Source organism: Nelumbo nucifera, chromosome 1 (assembly GCF_055504915.1).
Source record: "Nelumbo nucifera cultivar China Antique chromosome 1, China Antique-T2T, whole genome shotgun sequence".
NCBI classification, from domain to species: Eukaryota; Viridiplantae; Streptophyta; class Magnoliopsida; order Proteales; family Nelumbonaceae; genus Nelumbo; species Nelumbo nucifera.
Genome location: NC_142649.1, coordinates 148,312,671 through 148,331,796, shown reverse-complemented (window position 1 = coordinate 148,331,796; position 19,126 = coordinate 148,312,671). Strand labels below are relative to the sequence as shown.

Genomic DNA, 19,126 nt, shown 5'->3' with positions numbered 1-19,126 from the left:
CTGCAAGGAGGGTCCCGTGAAGCAGGTAGCTTGCGAGTGGGTCAATCCAGCTTGGATCTGCTTGTGCAACAGGAGCGACCTCTTCTGCCCCCCCTTGAGAATGCTAGGCCGAGGTAGGTTCTCTATATACACCGTTCTCATGGTGTTGCTACTTGTGCTGGCTAACCGGAACAAGGCATCGGCCTCAGCATTCTCATACCTTGGAATCTGCCTGATGAAATAGGACTGGAAGTTGTGTAGAACTTCCCTGACCTTGACTAGATAAGCAGCCATGGTGGGGTTGCGAGCTTCATAATTGCCGGTGACCTGGTTGACCACGAGCTGGGAATCACTACAGATGGTGAGGTGCTTAGCTTTTACTTTGTTTGCTAGAGTGAGCCCAGCTAACAGTGCTTCGTACTCTGCTTCGTTATTAGACGCTACAAACTCGAACCGAAGTGCATACTCCAGCTTCACCCTGTTTGGACCGTGCAGAATAATACCTACCCCGCTTCCTTGTTGATTGGATGAGCTGTCTACGTGGAGGATCCAGGGCTCCTCGTTCTAGGTCGGCCTTGCTCTAACTGGGACTGGTGCCACACTGGTTGAAGCATCCTCTTTGTGCTCAAGCTCGATCAATTCAGGGATTGCGGTGCTGAAGGTACATTCTGCAACGAAATCGGCCAAGGCTTGAGCCTTAATTGTCGTCCGAGGCTCGTACTGGATGTCGTACTCGCTGAGTTCGATGGCCCACTTCGTCAGTTTGCCAAATACCTCGGGCTTGAGCAGGATTTGCCTCAGAGGTTTGTTGGTGAGGACGACGATGGTGTGGGCTTGGAAGTATGGACGAAGCTTCTGAGCTGCTATAACTAGCACGTATGCCAGTTTCTCAATCTCCGGGTACCTTGTTTCAGCGTCCTGCAAAACTTTGCTGACATAGTAGATAGGTCGTTGGACCCGATCCACTCGGATCGGGTCAGAATCGGGATGCTAGCTAAGTATTTTTTCAGCTCATCGAAGGCGAGCTGGCATTCTTCGGTCCACTCAAAGTCTTTACTTTTCTTAATTGCCTTGAAAAAAGGTAGGCAGCATTCTGCCGACTTGGACATGAAGTGGCTCAAAGCGGCTATACAACCGTTCAGCCTCTGCACTTCCTTCAATTTGTGAGGTGGCCTCATATCTAGGATGGCTTTTATTTTCTCAGGGTTGACTTTGATGCCACATCGGTTGACTATGTAGCCCAGGAATTTACCCGAGGTGACACCGAGACACGCTTGTTAGGATTTAGTTTCATGTTATACTTGCGCAAAATTTCAAAAACACATCGTAAATCATTTTTTTAAAATTTGAAAACTGGGTCTTAACGACCATATCATCTACATAGCATTCAACCTTATTGCCGATCAATGGCTCAAAGATTCTGTTTACAAGTCTTTGGAAGGTCGCCCCGGAGCATGGCCATATAACAATATAGCCCCAGCTCGGTTATGAATGTCGTTTTTTCTTCGTCGGCAGGGTCCATCTTGATCTGGTTGTATCCTGAGTATGCGTCCAAGAAACTCAGCAACTCGTGCCCTGAGGTCGCATCCACTAAACGGTCGATCTTAGGGAGTGGGGAACAATCCTTCGGGCAAGCTCGATTCAGGTCGGTATAATCGACGCACATGCGCCATTTACCGTTGGCCTTTTTCACCAGAACTGGGTTAGCCACCCAGCTTGGGTAATGGACCTCCCTGATGAAATCGGCTGCAAGGAGCTTCTCGACCTCCTCGTTGACTATCCTCCAGCGCTTAGGGGCGAGGTTGCGTTTTTTTTGTATAACTGCCCTGACTAAAGGGTCAGTGTTCAACTTGTGAGTTATAATTCTTGGATCTATTTTGGGCATCTCTGTCGCGGACCATGCAAATACATCTAAATTTTTAATTAAAAAACTTGCCAGCTGAGAACGGAGTGGTTCCTTGATTGATACGCTGATCTGGAGAGTTCTGGCTGGATCTTCTTTTGAGACCGGGATGTGGACTGTCTCTTCGGTTGGCGTAGCTCGCTCCTCGGGATACTCCACAGGTCGCTCGAGCTCGATATCAGCCGCTAGCTTGGCTTTCCCCTTGAGAGCAGCGACGTAGCATTTGCGAGACTCAAGTTGGTCGCCTCGCACTACCCCTACTCCATAGTCCGTAGGGAACTTCATGGCCAGGTAGTAGGTGGATACCACCGCGCGAAGTGCGTGGGTAATGGGCCGACCTACTATGGCATTGTACGGGGAGGGAGTCGCGACCAACAAGAATGTATGCTTGAACCTCGCAATGTTGGGCCATGTGCCGACCTCTACGGGTACTGAGACTCGCCCTAGCGGTCTGACCTCTTCACCGCTGAAGCCCACCATGGGTGTATCTGTCGGCTTGAGGTCGCCTTCCTGGAGCTAGAGCTTATCGAAGGCGTCCTTGAATAAGATATCAGCTAAACTACCCGAATCTACTAGGACGCGCTTTACCTCGAAGTCATTCAGACTCATTTTTATTACTAGGGCATCGTCATGGGGATACTAAACCCCACGCGCATCATCCTCTATAAAAAATATAGGGTCTTCTAGCCTAGGTCGCTTCGGTGGATTCTGCTCCTCATGTTCCAGTTCGCGAACCTAGGCTTTCCCTGCTACTGAGTGCAGCCTGCGACAATGGACCTGCCAGTAATCATATTGATTACTCCACGGATCGGTCTCTCTTCTGGCAACTGTCTTTGCGGCTGCTCACTCTGCCTGCTACTGGACTCGGGAGCATTTCTTCTTTGCTCCCCCTGCCGATCTGTTTGGTTTTTGTTTTCCTTTTGTACAAAATTTTTCAAGTATCCACGAAGGATGAGCTCTTCGATCTCGTCTCGGAGATTTCTACAGTTTTCGGTACTATGACCACAGTCTTTGTGGAAATGACAATATACATTTTTATTTCTAGTGATGGGGTCTCCCCTCAACGAGGTGGTCACTTCACATAGGAGGCGTCCTTGATCGACATAAGAATCTCTCCTCGCTTCGCATTGAGGGGCGTGTAGCTCGTCCTTTCAACCGGAGGAGTTCGGGAACGCCAATCTGACTTGTTTTCTCCCCTATTTGGGGACTTGCTTTTTCTTCGTTTGCTGTGACCGTTGCTCGGGTTGTCATCTTCTCTTTTTCTCTTCTCCGCTGGGGCTTCATTCTTCTAGTTCATCTCCTCTTCGGTCCTGATGAATTGGTCGGCGAGCTTGAGGAATTCAGTGATGTCCTTGGGCTTGTTTGCCACTACGTGCCATTTAAATTCCCTATGGGTAATACCCTTCTTTGCTGTCGTGAGTCTTATAGCGGGATATAGGTCAGGAATCTGTAAACAGGTGTCGTTGAAGCGTTTGATGTAGCTTCGGATCGATTCCCCTTCTCTCTAGACTATGCTGAGGAGGATTTCTTGTGACCTCGGACACTTCTTGCTGGTGATGAAGTGCGAGGTGAACAAAAGGGAGGTTCCTGTACTATGTGCGAGCTACTCCTTTGAATGTCGTAGAGAAGGCAGCGCACATGCAGGACTCGTTAGCACCAGCTAGATGCATCTGGGACTGGAATGAGTCTACATGATCATTTGGGTCGAACGACCCATTATACTTATTTAGCGGAGGCACTTTGAAGTCCTTCGGCATCGTACTTATCTAGGGGAGCGGTCTTCGTGGCTTCCGAGCTCGCCTCCTCTTTACCTTTAGGTTGCTCAGGTTGACTAGGTCCAAGGAGCTGGGTTGGAACTACAGTTCGACGTGCCTTAGGACGCCACCTTTGCTTTTTCTTGACTGGCTCCGCATTGGTGCTGTTGACCTCAGTGTGGTCGGGTAATGTCTTGGCACGGAGTGGTTCGGACTGTTGACGTTGGCTGCTGTGAACGGAGGGGCCTCGCCTGGAGTCTGCGGCCAGAACCCCGAACCGGTTCCCTGCTAGCGAACCTTCATGTTGCGAGGGCTGAGGTGAAGTAGCTCTGGCGGGCTGAGTGTCTCCCGACCTGTTCACGTTCTGTGAAGCGGGAGGAGTAACTTGCCTTTCCCTCCTGCCACGGGACAAGACCTGGCTCCCAAGGGGATGCTGGATCTGGGAAGTCTCTCCCCGGCGAGGAGGGCGAGTGTTTTGACGACGGGACTTATTCTGCTGTGCTGCTGGATGCCGAGGTGGAACCGACTGTTGATTCTGCTGCAGTGGTGGGAACTGCTGCTAGTAAATGTGGTGTAAAACCTGTTGCTGGTAGTGCTAAAATTGTTGGACCTGTTGCATTTGGGCTTTCTAGCCCGCACGCAGTGTACCAGGTCGTCGAGCTAATGCTGTTCGACTCCAGGGGGAACCACTGAAGGTTCAACAAAAGTTGCACCCATGACAGGAGGAAGTGGGGCGTTCACTGGCATAGTTGCTTGAGGCATGGTCAGCGTCGGGACCCACTTGCGGAGAGCGGTATGGTGAACTGACCGGTGCACATGGTCGGGATCTGAGGTTGCCCCCAAGAGACATTCATCTCATTATTTTGTCCGGCATTGTTGGAGGATGCCATGGATTCTGGGTTTGTGATTCTTGGTGGAAAGAGGCTTCTCGTAGCGTTTCCTATAGACGACGCCAATTGATGTAGCGCGATCTAGCTGCTCCCTGCTGGAGGTGATATGGATTCTAGACGGACAATAGACTGAACCTGCAAGGATATTAGAGAACCCGAGGATGCTAACCCGACGAGGTTGTTCCGATGCTTAAGTCAGTAGGCTAGTAGCGAGCTGAAATTTCTTTGAAAGTAGAGAGCTTGAGAGCAGGAAAATCACGCATACCTTGCACCCCCGAGGGGTGGAGCCCTTATATAATGGAGTCCTCGCGGGTTTCGCGGAGTGGTTTCGGGATCCTCGTCACGATGAGATCCACTTCTGCGTTAATGGGGGATAACTAATAGGGTTTATCGAGTCTGCCCGAATCGGCCGGGGGAGATAACACTGGCTGTTACGTGGCATGATCCCGTGAAGTTCGGGAACCGCCGAAGGGATTTTTGGGATCACCACGTAGTGGCGTGCTGGTATCCCAGACTGATGTCTTTAAGTCCCGAACTGGGTTGGATGCCGGAGTGCCTTGGCATCAGGTTGTTCTTGTTTGCGATCTGGTACCATGTCGATCTCGTCCCGAGGTGAGCTTGTTCCAAGGTCAATTTAGCTCGAGGTGGTCGGGTACCCAAGCTTGATCTGCTGTGGACTCGTTAAGCTGAGTTGTCATCTTTTGATCAGGTTGTGTCCACGTGTCCCCCTGTTACGAGGTCGAGCCAAACCACCCTTCATCACACCGCAACTATACTTTAGACCTAAAAATTCTGACCGTGGACTGAACCGTCATTCTACCTACATTCTATTCAACATTGTTTTTCAAATTTATCTTTGTTTTGAAAATTGGTTTTCTCCTCATGGTTGGACTTGACTTTTAAGCTCCTTTTGTTTTCAATGCAATTTTGTTTGCACTAGTACAAATGCATCAGAATGCAAATTCAGATCCACATTTGTTTTGGGTTTTATTTCAGTTAGCTTCAGGTTTTATTTTTACATTGTAAATGAACAAAAAATGAATCAGAATTTTTTGCACGGCAAACAGCCAATCCCCAATAATCAACATAATTCTTATCCTATGTGTCTATCCTAAAGATATCCTTGTGGACCTCATTGGAGAGATTGGTCCTCTCAGATTACTGCTTGAAGAAGAAAAAAGGTAAAAACAGAAATTCATTAAACAATTTGTGGAGCGCGTTTAGAGGTTGAAGAATAACCCAATTTTAGATTTTTTGATAAACTAATAACCCAATTTTAGATAGTTGATGCATATAGAAGAAGAAAGACTTAAAATTTGAGAAAAACCGACCATATCACTCTCTTTGCCAAGTAAATTTGTTAAACCAATACCTTTTCTAATGGGGAATCCTATGTAACTTTTCATCATTTTTCCTTTTAGGGTATGCTTGGAGGAATATAACAATTCATAAAAGTGTTATGCTTTTTAATTTTGTCAATATGCCACACTCTAGGGAATGACGGAATGCCTCCTGATTACAGAAAGTAAACATCAAAAATGAAGTTTCTGAAAACGGCCCTCCACACAGAAATCCGTGTACCTGGTGCACAAACGGGCATTAAAATCAATGGCCTTGTTTTCCTTTTGGGTACTGAAAGCTTCAACTTCAATAAGAAAACGATTGAAAAAAACAAAAAAAACAATTTGGCATGGATAGGTTTATTGGGTCCAAGAAATTCTAAAAAAGAAAAAAAAAAACCTGATATTTTGATGTGTAAAGTGAAAGTGGCTGGAGTTCGGATATTCTCCTCCCATGCATCTGGAATATCTCTGCAATTATAAATTTTTATTCGTAGAAATGCTGTGTGAGGTACGCTTTATGAGAAGCAGGTTCAAACTCAAGTGGGTGTGTATGTTAGGTTTGTGATTTAGAGGCCTGCCCAACTGAAAACGTGAAGTTAGAAAATCCAAATTGGTTTACCTTCTTAGGGCATAGGAATACGCATGGTGGGGGACCTCCTCTTCAAGTATCTCAACTCCCCAATTAGAGACAAGATTTTCTTGTTTTGTTGTTGTTGGGCCACTTGTTGCTTATTTTAAAGCCTAAACCATCTGTGAAGTAAGCCACCATGTGGCATCCATCATCGGTTGGCAGAGCGGCTTTGGGTTCGGAAGTTTTCAATTCTGTAAAGCCTAACTGCGTCTAACACTAGAGTCAAAACAAATAGAATTGTTATTTCATAAGTCTAGTCTTTTTAGAAAGATATTCTGATCATTTAAATGACTAAAACATGTAATGAATTTTTAGGGTCTTGTCTTAAAAACTTTAGATGGTTTAAGTTTGATAAGTATCCTAATTTATCATAATCTATAAAGCTGGAGTTTTTTAAGGACAAAAGTCTGTTTGGCTTCCTGTCTTTTAGGCTGTGTTTGGTAAATTTATGTATATTAGTACAAATGCATTGGAGTGCAAATGTAAAATTTTTGTTTAATTTTGTTTTAAATTTTACTTTATTCTAATTCATATCTTAATTTAATTCATTTGTACTGCAACCAAACAAAATAAGCTAAAATTTGAAACAAAAATAGGTCAGAATTTACACTCAAATCATTTGCACTGCCATGCCATGATTTTGTATCTGTACAAATTTATTTACATTACAACCAAACACAGCCTTATTATGAAATGGAAAAAGACGAAATTTGATATACCAAGTTTTAGAAAAGACCATAAACACTTGCCAAACGCCACCAGATTCCTTTTCTTTCCCTTCTGGTTAGAGATTTGGTTGATTCTCAGTTTACCACGAATCGAGTCGTCAACCATCCCGACTGTAAGCAAAGAGAAGGCTGGATTTGGTTTTTTCAATCAATTAATAAATAAATGAAGGTGCCAAAGCATTAAAATAGATTACAACTACAAAACCTCCTTCCATATAAAATACACACAGAGCGCACGGGAGAGAATCCTATGAAATGCAAGAACCCTTTTGCCTTTTCCCCCTCTGGCTTCATGGCATGAGGCATGATGACTACACGACGAGCGTAGTACGTGGCGCACGGTCGTGGCGACAAAAGTTTTAAAATGACGCTTCCCGCATATTCCCCGAATGTACTCCTCCCTTCCTCCATTCCCATCCCCCCTACTATTACTCTATTACGCCTTGTCGCCTCATCTTATTCTTACCCCTCCCCCCCTTTTTTTTTTATTTTGAAAATTATTAAAACAAAAAAGAAAAAAGAAATCTCCATTCTCCACTCCACCTGACCTTAGCCCTTGCCACCCACCAACACCCAACGCCAGCGCCTCTACCTCCTCCACAGGGTTTCTTCTGGTTATAACCCTTTTTTTTTTTCTAATTGTGTGTTATAGTGTGGTACTGCTCCATGTCCACCTCTCCCCTTCTTGATTGGACCTCTTTTTTTTTTTAATTATTTTTCCTAGTCCTAACTCCTACTAGATTAGGAAAGAATGAACATCATCATCTTCATCCTCCACTCCAGGCTCCAGCACTTCTCATTCCACGTATGCGCTTCCGTCTAATCACATGAAGAAGCCACATACTTACGTTACGTCAACCCATGATTCGTAACTTCAATCCTCTTTCTCTCTCTCTCTCCCTCTAGTCTCTATCGCTTATTTAATCCCTTACACCAACCGGCCCAGTCGTGATGTGGCACTGCCATGTAGGACCCGGCTTAAGACACGTGGGCTTTCGGCCACACGTTAGTACGTTACCTTGTTAGATTCTTCAACAGATAACCTGGGCCTTGGGCCTAGTCACCTAGGCCTATCACGTGTCTTCTGTTTAAGTGGTGGTTTTAGTAACTTCTAGTTATTCTACAACCATTTCTTTCTCTTACAACCAAACTAACACGAGAAGTATCGCTTCGTTGGTTTCGTTTTCACTTGAAAAATGAAACATCTCTCTCTCTCCCGCGTCGCCGTCATAAAAGACTTTAACAACTAAAGCGCATTTTAACAACGAGCGCCGGCTGACTCTGATTGCAAAATTGCAATGGCTTCTTCTCCAAACACCAAACCTTTTTAAAATAGTATAAAAGGGAGAGCAAAGGGAGATCCTTTCAGATTCCCGGTATCGCTCTTTTCTGCTCTTTTGCTTACTTTTGCATCGTCTCTCTCTCTCTATCTTTCTCTGTTCTCTCTGTCTCTGTCTCTGTGTCTCTCTCTCATTGGCGCCAAAGTTATGAAAGTGGAGATGGTCGGGAAAGAGATGCATGAGGCGATTGAAGAGGAGGAGGAGCAGGAGTTTACGCCGGATATTAAAAAGCAGTTTCCCGCGCCCGTGGATAATGCTGACATAGATGGAGAGGAGCTTTTCGTTCCGCCTCTCAACTTTGCCATGGTCGACAATGGTGTCTTCAGGTCTGGTTTCCCAGACACACCCAACTTTTCCTTCTTACAGACCCTTGGTCTTCGTTCCATCGTGTAAGCCACTTGTTCTTCATTTTGCCTTCTTCTTCGGTTGTTGTTATTGTTGTTATCGCCTTTTTTTTTTCTTCTTGGATTCCTGTTGCGCTTCGTGTCATGTTTCGTGGATTTAGGGTTTTAATTTGCTCAATCGGTGTAGATATCTCTGTCCGGAACCTTATCCTGAGCACAACACCGAGTTTCTTAAGTCGAATGGGATTCGTCTTTTTCAATTTGGGATTGAAGGATGCAAGGTACGGCTTTTCCCTCCCTTCTTACTATTTGTTTGATCGCTGTTTTCCAAGATTGCAGACAACTAGCTTAGATTAAGGTTTTTAGTATTTTACAGGAATTTGTCTTCAGCACTTGCTCAGTTAAGCTCGGATATCCTTCTTCTTTATTATGCTGATTTTCTCCTATTTTTCTCTTTCCCGTATCTATGCTAAATAACAAACACAGCATGCATGCCTACTGAACTTGAGAACTGGACATTAGCTGTTGACAGAGATAGTGAGCATACTATCCAGAATACGGAGATCCAAGTTAATTGTGCCATCTAGTCGTGGCATGCAGAGTACGGAAGACAGGCGTAATTGAATCATATGACTACAACTGGTTCAGCCATAATAAGTAGCTGACGATGATAAACAATATATAACATTAATGAATTCCAGATCTTAATTCTCTAATATGATATAATGCGTTCTGGAAGTCCATCTTTCTTCTTTCCATGGTAACCTGAGTGTACGGAGTAATTTTTGTCACCCTTATATTTCTGACATCTAGATTCTTCAATTCTACAGATTTGCTCAGTTTGTTACACATAGAAATCCATAAGTGAGAAAATTGGATGTCCAGCAACGAGATTACAGAGAGCTTTGTATATTGTTTTTCTTTTCTCTAAATCAAGCATTGGAGATCGGGATTGGAAAGAGATTTTTATTTTTTGGTAAAACGAAATCAGAGATTGGAAAGAGATGAGGGAGGGTCTTCTTATAATATGGAGATTGCCCTTTTACCTACTCCACTCCGTCCCCTTCGAGAGAAAAATCTGTAGGAGTTTGAGAGCAATATCACGAAATGGCTGGCTGTTTCCTTTTTCAAGGAAATGAAAATCTGTTAGCTTCACGCCTACTTTCAATTCTCGTTCTTTTAGCCTCCACTTACCTTCTACAAGGTCATAAATTTCAAAAGTCAAATACCCTTTTTTTATTGATAAGTCAAGCCTTACCATTTAAATTTGAATGACTAATCAAAATTACCAACAAAACATACATCTTTTTATATGCTGTAATATATGATAGGATCATGCGGTCAATGCTCCCTTGCCCTAAGGTTGTGGCAACTCCTTTTTCTGGCTGGAGTAAGAGCTTCAAGCATGTTCAAGTCTGCTCAATCACCTCTTTATTGGGTTGATTCAAGTGCCTTTTGATGGTATCAAGTACGGCTGACCATGGGAAAACAAGTTATGAACGGGGAATATCCAATCCATTCCTCTGAAACTAATTGAGAAATCTGTTCTTTTACCTTTTTGGTAAAGATGAAAGATGAATCTTTTTTTCTAGCTTCATATTACAGATATGATGGAGTAGAGTTAACCTCTGCAACTATGGTTGCCTTGACTTTACAAAGCATTTTTTTCCCAATCATCATTACCAATACCATCAATTCATTATCATCTAAGCCTTGTCCCAACCATATGGGGTCGGCTACATGAATCCTGTTTCCCATTCCATTCTGTTCAGTGCCATATCCATTGTGAAATTATGGGTGCTTAAATCATTTCAATATAAGTGTTATATGTTGATTTTTTGTTATACAAATTTAAGTTTGTTATTTGCATCAGTTTCTAATTTCTTTTTTAAGTCATGATATAAACTTGAGGACTATTACCCAATGTTTGTCCTTGCTATCAGTGGTATTGGAAAGGGTGGACTGGGTACAGACATAACCTCTGGAATATGACTTCACAGAGATATTCATAACATTTTCCCCTTGATTTAAACTAGTTGATATGTAGACTCCTTTAACATGTTCTTTTCTTTTTACTGATATCAATGAAACTAGTTCATTGAAAATTTAAAACCCTAGGTTACTTTGTTCAAGTCCTTCAGTTAAGGAGTTAAAGCTAGGGTGTAATCGAGTGTTTTCTAATCATTCGAGTGTAATTGAGTTTTAAGCATCTGAGGCTGGGAAAAATATGTGCAAATATTGCACAATTTTTTGAATATATTTATTCTGTCTAAGGTTTCTAAAGATGTGGTGGAGCCATGGAGTCATGGCCCTACTGCCAATTTCTTGGGGAAGCTTATCATGCTATAAGTTGGATTGTTACTTGATCTGTCTTTGTGAATTTACTAGGGACATTTTTGTAGACGTTGAATCCCCTAACCCTCGCTAAGAATTAAAAAAAAAAAAGAAAAAAGAAACAGAAGTAAAAACTCTCTCTAACAGGCACACATGAAACTAAGAAATTATATTATAAATCTATTATTACCTTTTCTACTAAGTGATGTTCATAATTTTCCATTCAATGGAACATATGTTGTACTTGGTATAAATCAAGTTTTGTACTTTAATTACAATTCTTGAAGATGTCACTTGAAACTGCTAAAAGGCCCCTTACACTGTAAATATGGAATAAAATGAGTTTCCTACATAGGTGATTATCCCAACTTCCAAGGATCTATTTTGTACTCAATTCTTGAGTTAAAGAATAAATTTTTGACCATTAGCAAGTGCAATGAACAATACACAGCATAAACTAAGTACAAGAGCACAGATAGAGCAAAAATGATGAAATATTGGGCCAATTGCTACAACCTCACCTAGATTTCCCTCACTAATGAGTCCTCTCTACTCTTGCAAGTTAATTAGCAAGAATGTTAACTGCTCAAAGGATCCCCCAGAATAAGATATTCAACCTAAATGCTAATGCTTTGGCCTCTCTAACAAGGAATTTGAAGGGCCAATGGCCTCGTGCTTGTTCTGATATCTACCCAATTCTAACCTGGCAATCATCTTCTAGATCAACCAACTCCATCCTGAAAGTAAATCAGCTTTAGGCCTTTTAAAAGAGTAAGAAGCTTGCCGATGGTGAGGTCTCATCCTTAATTGGACTGAAGAAGCTTAAAATGGTATTGATGGTGTGCTCTCTAGGTGCACTGGTCAAACTGAATGAACCAGGATTTCCTAAGGTACAATAATCAAAGTTCAATTTAATCTTTCTGTTATTCAGAGCTTAAGTTAAAGAATAGCCATCTCAGACAAATATATTGTTCTGTCTCTCTTCTGTCAGCTGCATCTACTTGAATCCCATGGATGCTATCATCTTTTTTGTTTGGCAATGATAAAGTATTCAGCACAATATTACAACTTTGTTGTGATCCCCAGGGCTGATGCTCCCCAAACCTATGGACACTATAATTGCCACCTTGGTTACTTTCTTTTGTATCTTCTTTAGAATCTCTTTTAGTATGGCTGAAGGACCTTATAACAAAATAATTTTACTATGGTTGAGCTATCACTGAACCTTCTTTGCTCTAGGTGTCCTTTGTCTTCTTCAAATTGAGGCCAGAACTCCTTATGGGATATCCAATAGTTGCAGAGGAGCATAGACTTACTATATGTGGTATTGATCAGCTGTTGTGTGTCAGTGTGTGTGCATGTCCGATTGTCACCTTTTAGATGAGTATCATTATCCTGTAGATGGATTTTTTATGAGAATTATAAACATCTAAGAAAGGAAGCTGCTTAGTAAGGGGTTTGTGTGCACCATCTCCCATGTTGATTTCTTCTTCCTTTTGTTATCAATAAATTCTAAAAGCATCCATCTTTTCTTATAGAAAGGGAATAAAATTAAAAGAAACTACTATTTTTCCATAGTAATCAAAACCAGACGGGAGGTTGACTTGGGTGGATGGCCAGGTCTTGGAACATTGGTTCAACTAGGGGGTTAATCTTGGTTACCCAGGACCTATCCAGCTCAACCTCTAATATGCATCATATAGGTATGTGTAAATACACATCTTTATATATGTCCTCATATTGTATGCGTGTATTTTATTGTGCATGTGACTAGGGGATATTGTTGAACTGAGCTTAGCCTTGTTGACAATGATTAGGTGAACATCAAAAGTACAAGTCCCTTGTTTTCCTGTTTACATTGATTTTTCTAGTGGCTCATCCACTGGTCTGACCATGGTGTTGACAGAATATAGCTGGTTAATATTTGTGGATAGCTTAGTATGAGGGCAAAGGGAAATGGAAGCAAGGACTAATTGTAATGGTGAGCAAATCATTTTAAAAATAAATAAATAAGGAAAAAACATGAACATTTACATCGTTTTGCTTTAATTTCTTTGGACTTTGGAACTTCGATTATTTCCTCTTCACTATTCCATGGTAAATGGAACCTAATTATCTGTTCTACTTTTGTTCTCTTTTATGGTTGAAAATCCTAATTTAAAGTCTAGAATAGAAATCATATTATTTGGTTACCTTTCTGACTTGACATAAAATGTGTATGAATGTGTGCAAAACCTCGTTAACCCATGTGACCAAGGTGTATGTATGTATGTATGCAAAAATAAAAATAGGCACCCAAGATATGATGTTCTTGTTTAAATGAGAGGGTCTGTCCCTTTGAAGCTCCCGACGAATACCCTTCACTTGCTTGTGATCGTGTGAAGATTAGACGCTTGGATTCGTGAGCAAGATAATTTTCTACTGATCATGTTGCCCTGCAGATGTAGATTTGAGTTAATTATTCCAAATAAGATGATTTCAGCACTTGGATATCCTTCCCAGAGTCAATGTCTGACTTGGACTGGACTGAATGGTTTGGTAACTTGGTGACCCAGAGACCTTTCTAGGTACTGGTTAATCAACAGTTTTCATGGGCAGAGTGAACCAGCCAGTTAACTGATAAAACTGTGACCTAGTGGTCATTCTGTTTCGACCCAATGCACACTCACACTAGGATGCTCTAAAAAATGAGCAGTTGCCTGAATTCAATGAAATGAGGTCATATGCTAATATTGCATGAAAGACATTATTTTAGAGGAGTTACCATTTGCAAATCAATAAGGAGTTCATTAGGTCAAAAACACGGAATATTCTTTTGGAGGAACCGAGAAAGTTGATGATCAAGGAACCCATAACTGGGAATTTAAAAATAATGAGTCAATGTTTTGGGGGTTTCTGATCATGCTAAACTTGTGAACACAGGGTATTACTGCTTAATATGTCTGGCTGTAGTGATTATTTAGATGCAGTATAACGAAGCGTCAGTGGAAAAAGTAATTATATATAATAAGATGTATTTGATTATATGTTCTAGGGAGCAGTTTTCGCATTTGGGTGGTAAGGTATGTCTTATCGTATTGATGATTGAGAATGTCCAATGCAGGAGCCTTGGGTAAACATTCCAGAGGATATGATTCGTGAAGCACTCAAAGTAGTCCTTGGTACTGAAAATATTTAAATCCTAGGTTTATTATTATGACCATGATCATCCGAGAGGTTGGTTTCCTGCTTTGCTTATACCCAGTCTACTGTCTGCCATGCAGATGTTAGGAACCACCCGCTTTTAATTCATTGTAATAGAGGGAAGGTATGTGCACCGATATACCTCAGTTTTTTAATAAGGAGTTTTGAACTCTTCTAATTGTTTTCTGAGTGTATTTTATGGTTTCTCCACAGCACCGGACTGGTTGTCTGGTGGGGTGCTTGAGGAAATTGCAGAGGTGGTGTTTATCTTCAGTGTTTGATGAGTACCAACGTTTTGCTGCTGCCAAAGCCAGGGTTTCAGATATAAGGTTTATGGAGTTGTTTGATATTTCCAGCTTGAAACACTTGCCAACTTCATTTTCATTTTCAAAGAGGTAATGAACTCGTTTATCAAGAAGGGACTTCCTTCCGTATGTAGGGAGAGAATTCAAGGTTCCTGTACCAAGGAAGGAATGATGAAGAAGAGACCGAAGAGGCCCAAGGTGTGTTTTAGTGGTCTTTTTGGCAAAGAAGAATAAACACCAGTCCCTTTTTCCTCCTCTGTTAATAAGAGGAGAGTATTGTAGCATTAGCAATTATGTATCACCATTTTCCCTCCCTATGTTTCCAATTTCCAAGCGTTTCGTCTTCGCTTTTCTTTTTCTATTTCTATCTAACACAATCCGTATGGGCAGACTGGCTTTTCATCTTGTGGTTTTTCATTTATTTCTTCATACTACAGTTTTGAGGTGGTGTCCAAAATTAAAATCATAAAATAAACGCGTATACCGCCCCGAATCTCCTACATTTCACGCCTAATGATAATTGTATATTAGTCTATGATTGATTTGAATCTCATATCTCATTACTAAATTTAATTAAAAACAATCAAATGTCAAAGACATTATATTATATATTATAAATAAAATTAACTAGAAATGCCTTTGATACCAATATACTAAATTCTGTGACAGGATCTAACTAATATTCTATGCACACCTCGAAAGCATGAGCATCCATCTTTACATTGACAACATCTTCTCATGATCTTACATTTACGAGAGATATTCTTCATTTGTGATTGGATGCCGTGTACAGAGTTTTTATTATCCATGGCAGGTTGTGTAAAATTATATGTAAAAAAATTAAAAATTGGTTTAATAGGTAAAAGTATGATTTAGTGGGCGTTTATTATTGTCGTGTTTTTGAGTCAAAGAAAAATCATGACATTATAAATCAGTTCCAGCAAGAAAGACTAATAGTTTGTTGTGGCGTCAAAAAAACGACTAATACCGGCTAATTTTTTTTCTTTCTTTTTTTTTTTCTTTTTGGTATTGTATTGGCTAATGTTTGTTGTAGCACCCTGCACCCCATGTGAGATTGGATCTGGTCGTAATAAACAATGCTAAGCACATCAATGTTTTGTAATTTGTACCACTTGTCTAGGGGTGTATTTTGAGAAGGCTCGGGTTAGGCTTTTGCCAAATTTTGAATGAGCCCAACCCAAATGCCCAAGCTTGAAGCAGTGCATATGAATTAGAAAAGGAGGATGCTCCCTTTTGTTCATCAAGAAAAAAATGAAAAAAAAAAAACAAAGAAAAAAAAAGTATGCACAGCACAGAAAATAGTGATGTACGTAACATTGTTTTGTTACTAGAAGATAGATCTAAAGTAGTCATTTCTTATATTGTTCTCACAATGGATGATGCCTCTTAGAAACCCCCTTGTTGGTCATAAAGTTCTGTATTAGGGACTCGAATCTTTAAAATTTTTAAATTAGAATTATTTTTAAAATAGGTTAACTTAAAATAAGGGAAATTTTTTAAAATATAAAAATATTTTAAATGCATTTTTATATAAATAATATAAATCTATATTACTTATAAAAGTGCGAATGAGTACGATTTTTTTAAAGTTTCATTGGACAAATTTTGTCCCTTTATCTTGAGTTCTTTAAAGAGAAATTTTGTCTTCTGATGAAAAAATTTTTAACTGAAACAGCTTAGATTAATTGTAGTGGTTATCATTGCAAAGGTCACATAAACACGCCACCTCATTATCCCATTAAAGTCCATCCAACAAAAAGGATGAAAATGTTCCACAACCCAAAACATGAAATTACCTTAAATGGATAGAAACTCTCGAGTCTCCTCACCTCATTTTGTTGTGACTAGACTGGACATTTCAGATAAAATATTTAGTTTCTTTTTAAGACAACTTCTTACCCCTACAATATAGCTGGCTTTGATGTATATCTCCCAACTGATAAGGATCCATGGATTATTGTTAAATTCATTTTTTTCAACTAAATTTAAGTTCTTTGCTAATATAACAAATAGGAAATATCATATAATCAGATCCTCTCAGAAGCGACCCCACGAAACCTTTTTAAATCTATTATCTATTTTCCTCCATTGTTAGCATCACAAAGAGATGCTCAAGTAGTGCAATATTAAAGCAAAGGTCAATTATTTCAACAACAACACATAAAGAAGCAAATAGTGTTGATTAAGCATTGTTTGTGATATATTTGAGTTGAAAGATTGATGGATAAAGAAAAGTAATCGCTGAAAACAACAATAAAATGGTATTGTTAGGTTTCAAATTCTTTGCCAAGGTCAACTGACTTGCATTTTGATAATAACAAAATGGGTTGCCTTGAATTTTAATTATTTGGTAATTAGTAGACAAGGTTAACTCTTTTTAGTTAAGTATTTTTTAGGCATTCTCAAACTAGCTATGGCTTTAATTTTTTATTTTTTATAAAGGCTAATAGCTTGATGAATCTATTTTGTAAGGTTAGTTAAACCTCCATAATTATTTTAATTCTATCGTCTTTATTCTCAAAAACAAAATCGTTCTTCTATCTAGGTACAGGGTAACCAATTTGACCATCAAAGTCAAATGGGTCAACCCATGATGTTGTAGTTAAATAAAACATGTTTAAAATATAAATAAGTAAACATGGGCATATTTCTAATATTATATATTCACCACAGCAAACAAATACAAAAAAATAAAAATTATAGAAAATGTGGGCACATATCTAATATTTTAAATTAACCATATTAAAGAAAAGTAAATATAAGTAAGAAGAACTATTTTTATTGTTGGTAAAAATGAAATACAAAAATTAATAATGACCAAAAAATGAAATTGTTTTCCTATTTTGTAGTGGGCCAATAGTTCAACCTTTTTGGGCCAAATGCATCAACATTGATGTCATAATGAAACAATAGAATTAAAACAGATAAAAATATAGAAATTAGAAAAAAAGTTATAAAAAATATTTGGACACATCTCTAATATCGTGTATTCATCCATTCCAAACAAAAAATGAAGTGTGATAAATAAGAATTATTTTTATATAAAAAGATATAAGAAACAAATTATTATTATTATTATCATCATCATCATCATCATCATCATCATCTAAAACAATCATATGCAAGGCACATATACATTTAATAGTAATATTATGTGTGTGTGTGTGTGTGCAATTGGGGTTAGGTGGGGTAGGGAATTCACTCCCCATTCCTGTTCCCGTCCCCACCAAGGCAATCTCCATCCCTAACCCCATTGGGTCAAGGAAACTAGGTATCCATTTAGGACGAAGAAAATTGTCATCCCTACACTTGCATAACTACCTTATGTCAAGTTAAGTTATTAACCATAAAAGAGGTGATCCACATTTGTCATTTTTATTTAAGTCTATCTTATTAATGTTTTTATATAACAAAAATAATTTTTGATTTATTTCTCTCCCTTTTTTGTTTTCGTAAGTTAACTCATCTCACAACCCATCAACAATTACATTTAGGGATGTCAAGGAGTTGGGTTTTTTATGGGTTTGCTAGACCCTAACTCAACCCTCTAATTTTTCCACCCTAGCCCTTGCAACTTTCAATTGTACTTTTTATTAACATTTTGAAAAAAAGACCTAAGAATCATGACCCATTGAGGGTATATCAGCCAAACCCAAACTTAACTCAAATTAAAGAATCAAAATTATAACCCAGGGTTGGGTCAAAGACGGATTTACCGTTTAATCCGTTGACTTCGCCAAGAGATCAATTTGAGTGAAAAGATGAACTTATTTTTATTTTTAAAATTTTGGTTCAAAGGATTAAATTGAATAAAAGGGCATCATTATAATTTTGCAATTAATATTAAGGGTAAAATACAAAAACTTTCCCTGAAGTTTCTGACAATCATAAAAACCTCTCCTATAATTTCATTTTAACAAATATCTCCCTTGAACTTTTGAGAATCTCAACAAAAGCCTCCCTTCTGTTATTGTCCCAGACGGAAAAGTTAGATTGATGCACCAGTTTTTTTTTTCAAATACCCATTATAACCTTTTATAAATTATTTTATATACAAAATTACTGAAATAACCCATTTTTAACTCAACAAAAACCTCTTTTAACGATCATTTCAGTAATTTTACATACAAAATTATTGAAATATAATTTTTTATTGAATTAAAATGAGATTATTTCAGTAATTTTGTATGTAAAATAATTTATGAAAAGATAGAATGGATATTTAAAAAAAACTCATGCATCAATTTAATATTTTCGGTAATAAAAGGGAAGTTTTTGTTGAGTTTCTCAAAAATTAAGAGGAAATATTTATTAAAATGAAATTACAGGAAAAGTTTTTATGATTGTCAGAAACTACAGGGAAGGATTTTG

The 19,126-nt window shown here is 39.4% G+C and overlaps 1 protein-coding gene across 1 annotated transcript; it reads left to right on the top strand.

Moving 5' to 3' along the window:
- The first annotated feature begins 8,393 nt into the window (after window positions 1-8,393).
- LOC104606507 (inositol diphosphatase DSP4) lies at window positions 8,394-15,163 on the top strand. The gene is made up of 5 exons (XM_010271749.3): window positions 8,394-8,957; window positions 9,100-9,193; window positions 14,350-14,407; window positions 14,510-14,553; window positions 14,643-15,163. Exons 1-5 carry the CDS (start codon window positions 8,716-8,718, stop codon window positions 14,826-14,828), a joined length of 624 nt encoding a protein of 207 aa, XP_010270051.1. The 5' UTR covers window positions 8,394-8,715; the 3' UTR covers window positions 14,829-15,163.
- The last annotated feature ends 3,963 nt before the right edge of the window (window positions 15,164-19,126 follow it).

Coding starts and splice junctions, on each gene's coding strand:
- LOC104606507 (XM_010271749.3), top strand. CDS start 8,716: ATGAAAGTGGAGATGGTCGGGAAAGAGATGCATGAGGCGATTGAAGAG. Junction 14,408..14,509: donor AGCACTCAAAGTAGTCCTTG/GTACTGAAAATA, acceptor TCTGCCATGCAG/ATGTTAGGAACCACCCGCTT. Junction 14,554..14,642: donor TTCATTGTAATAGAGGGAAG/GTATGTGCACCG, acceptor GTTTCTCCACAG/CACCGGACTGGTTGTCTGGT.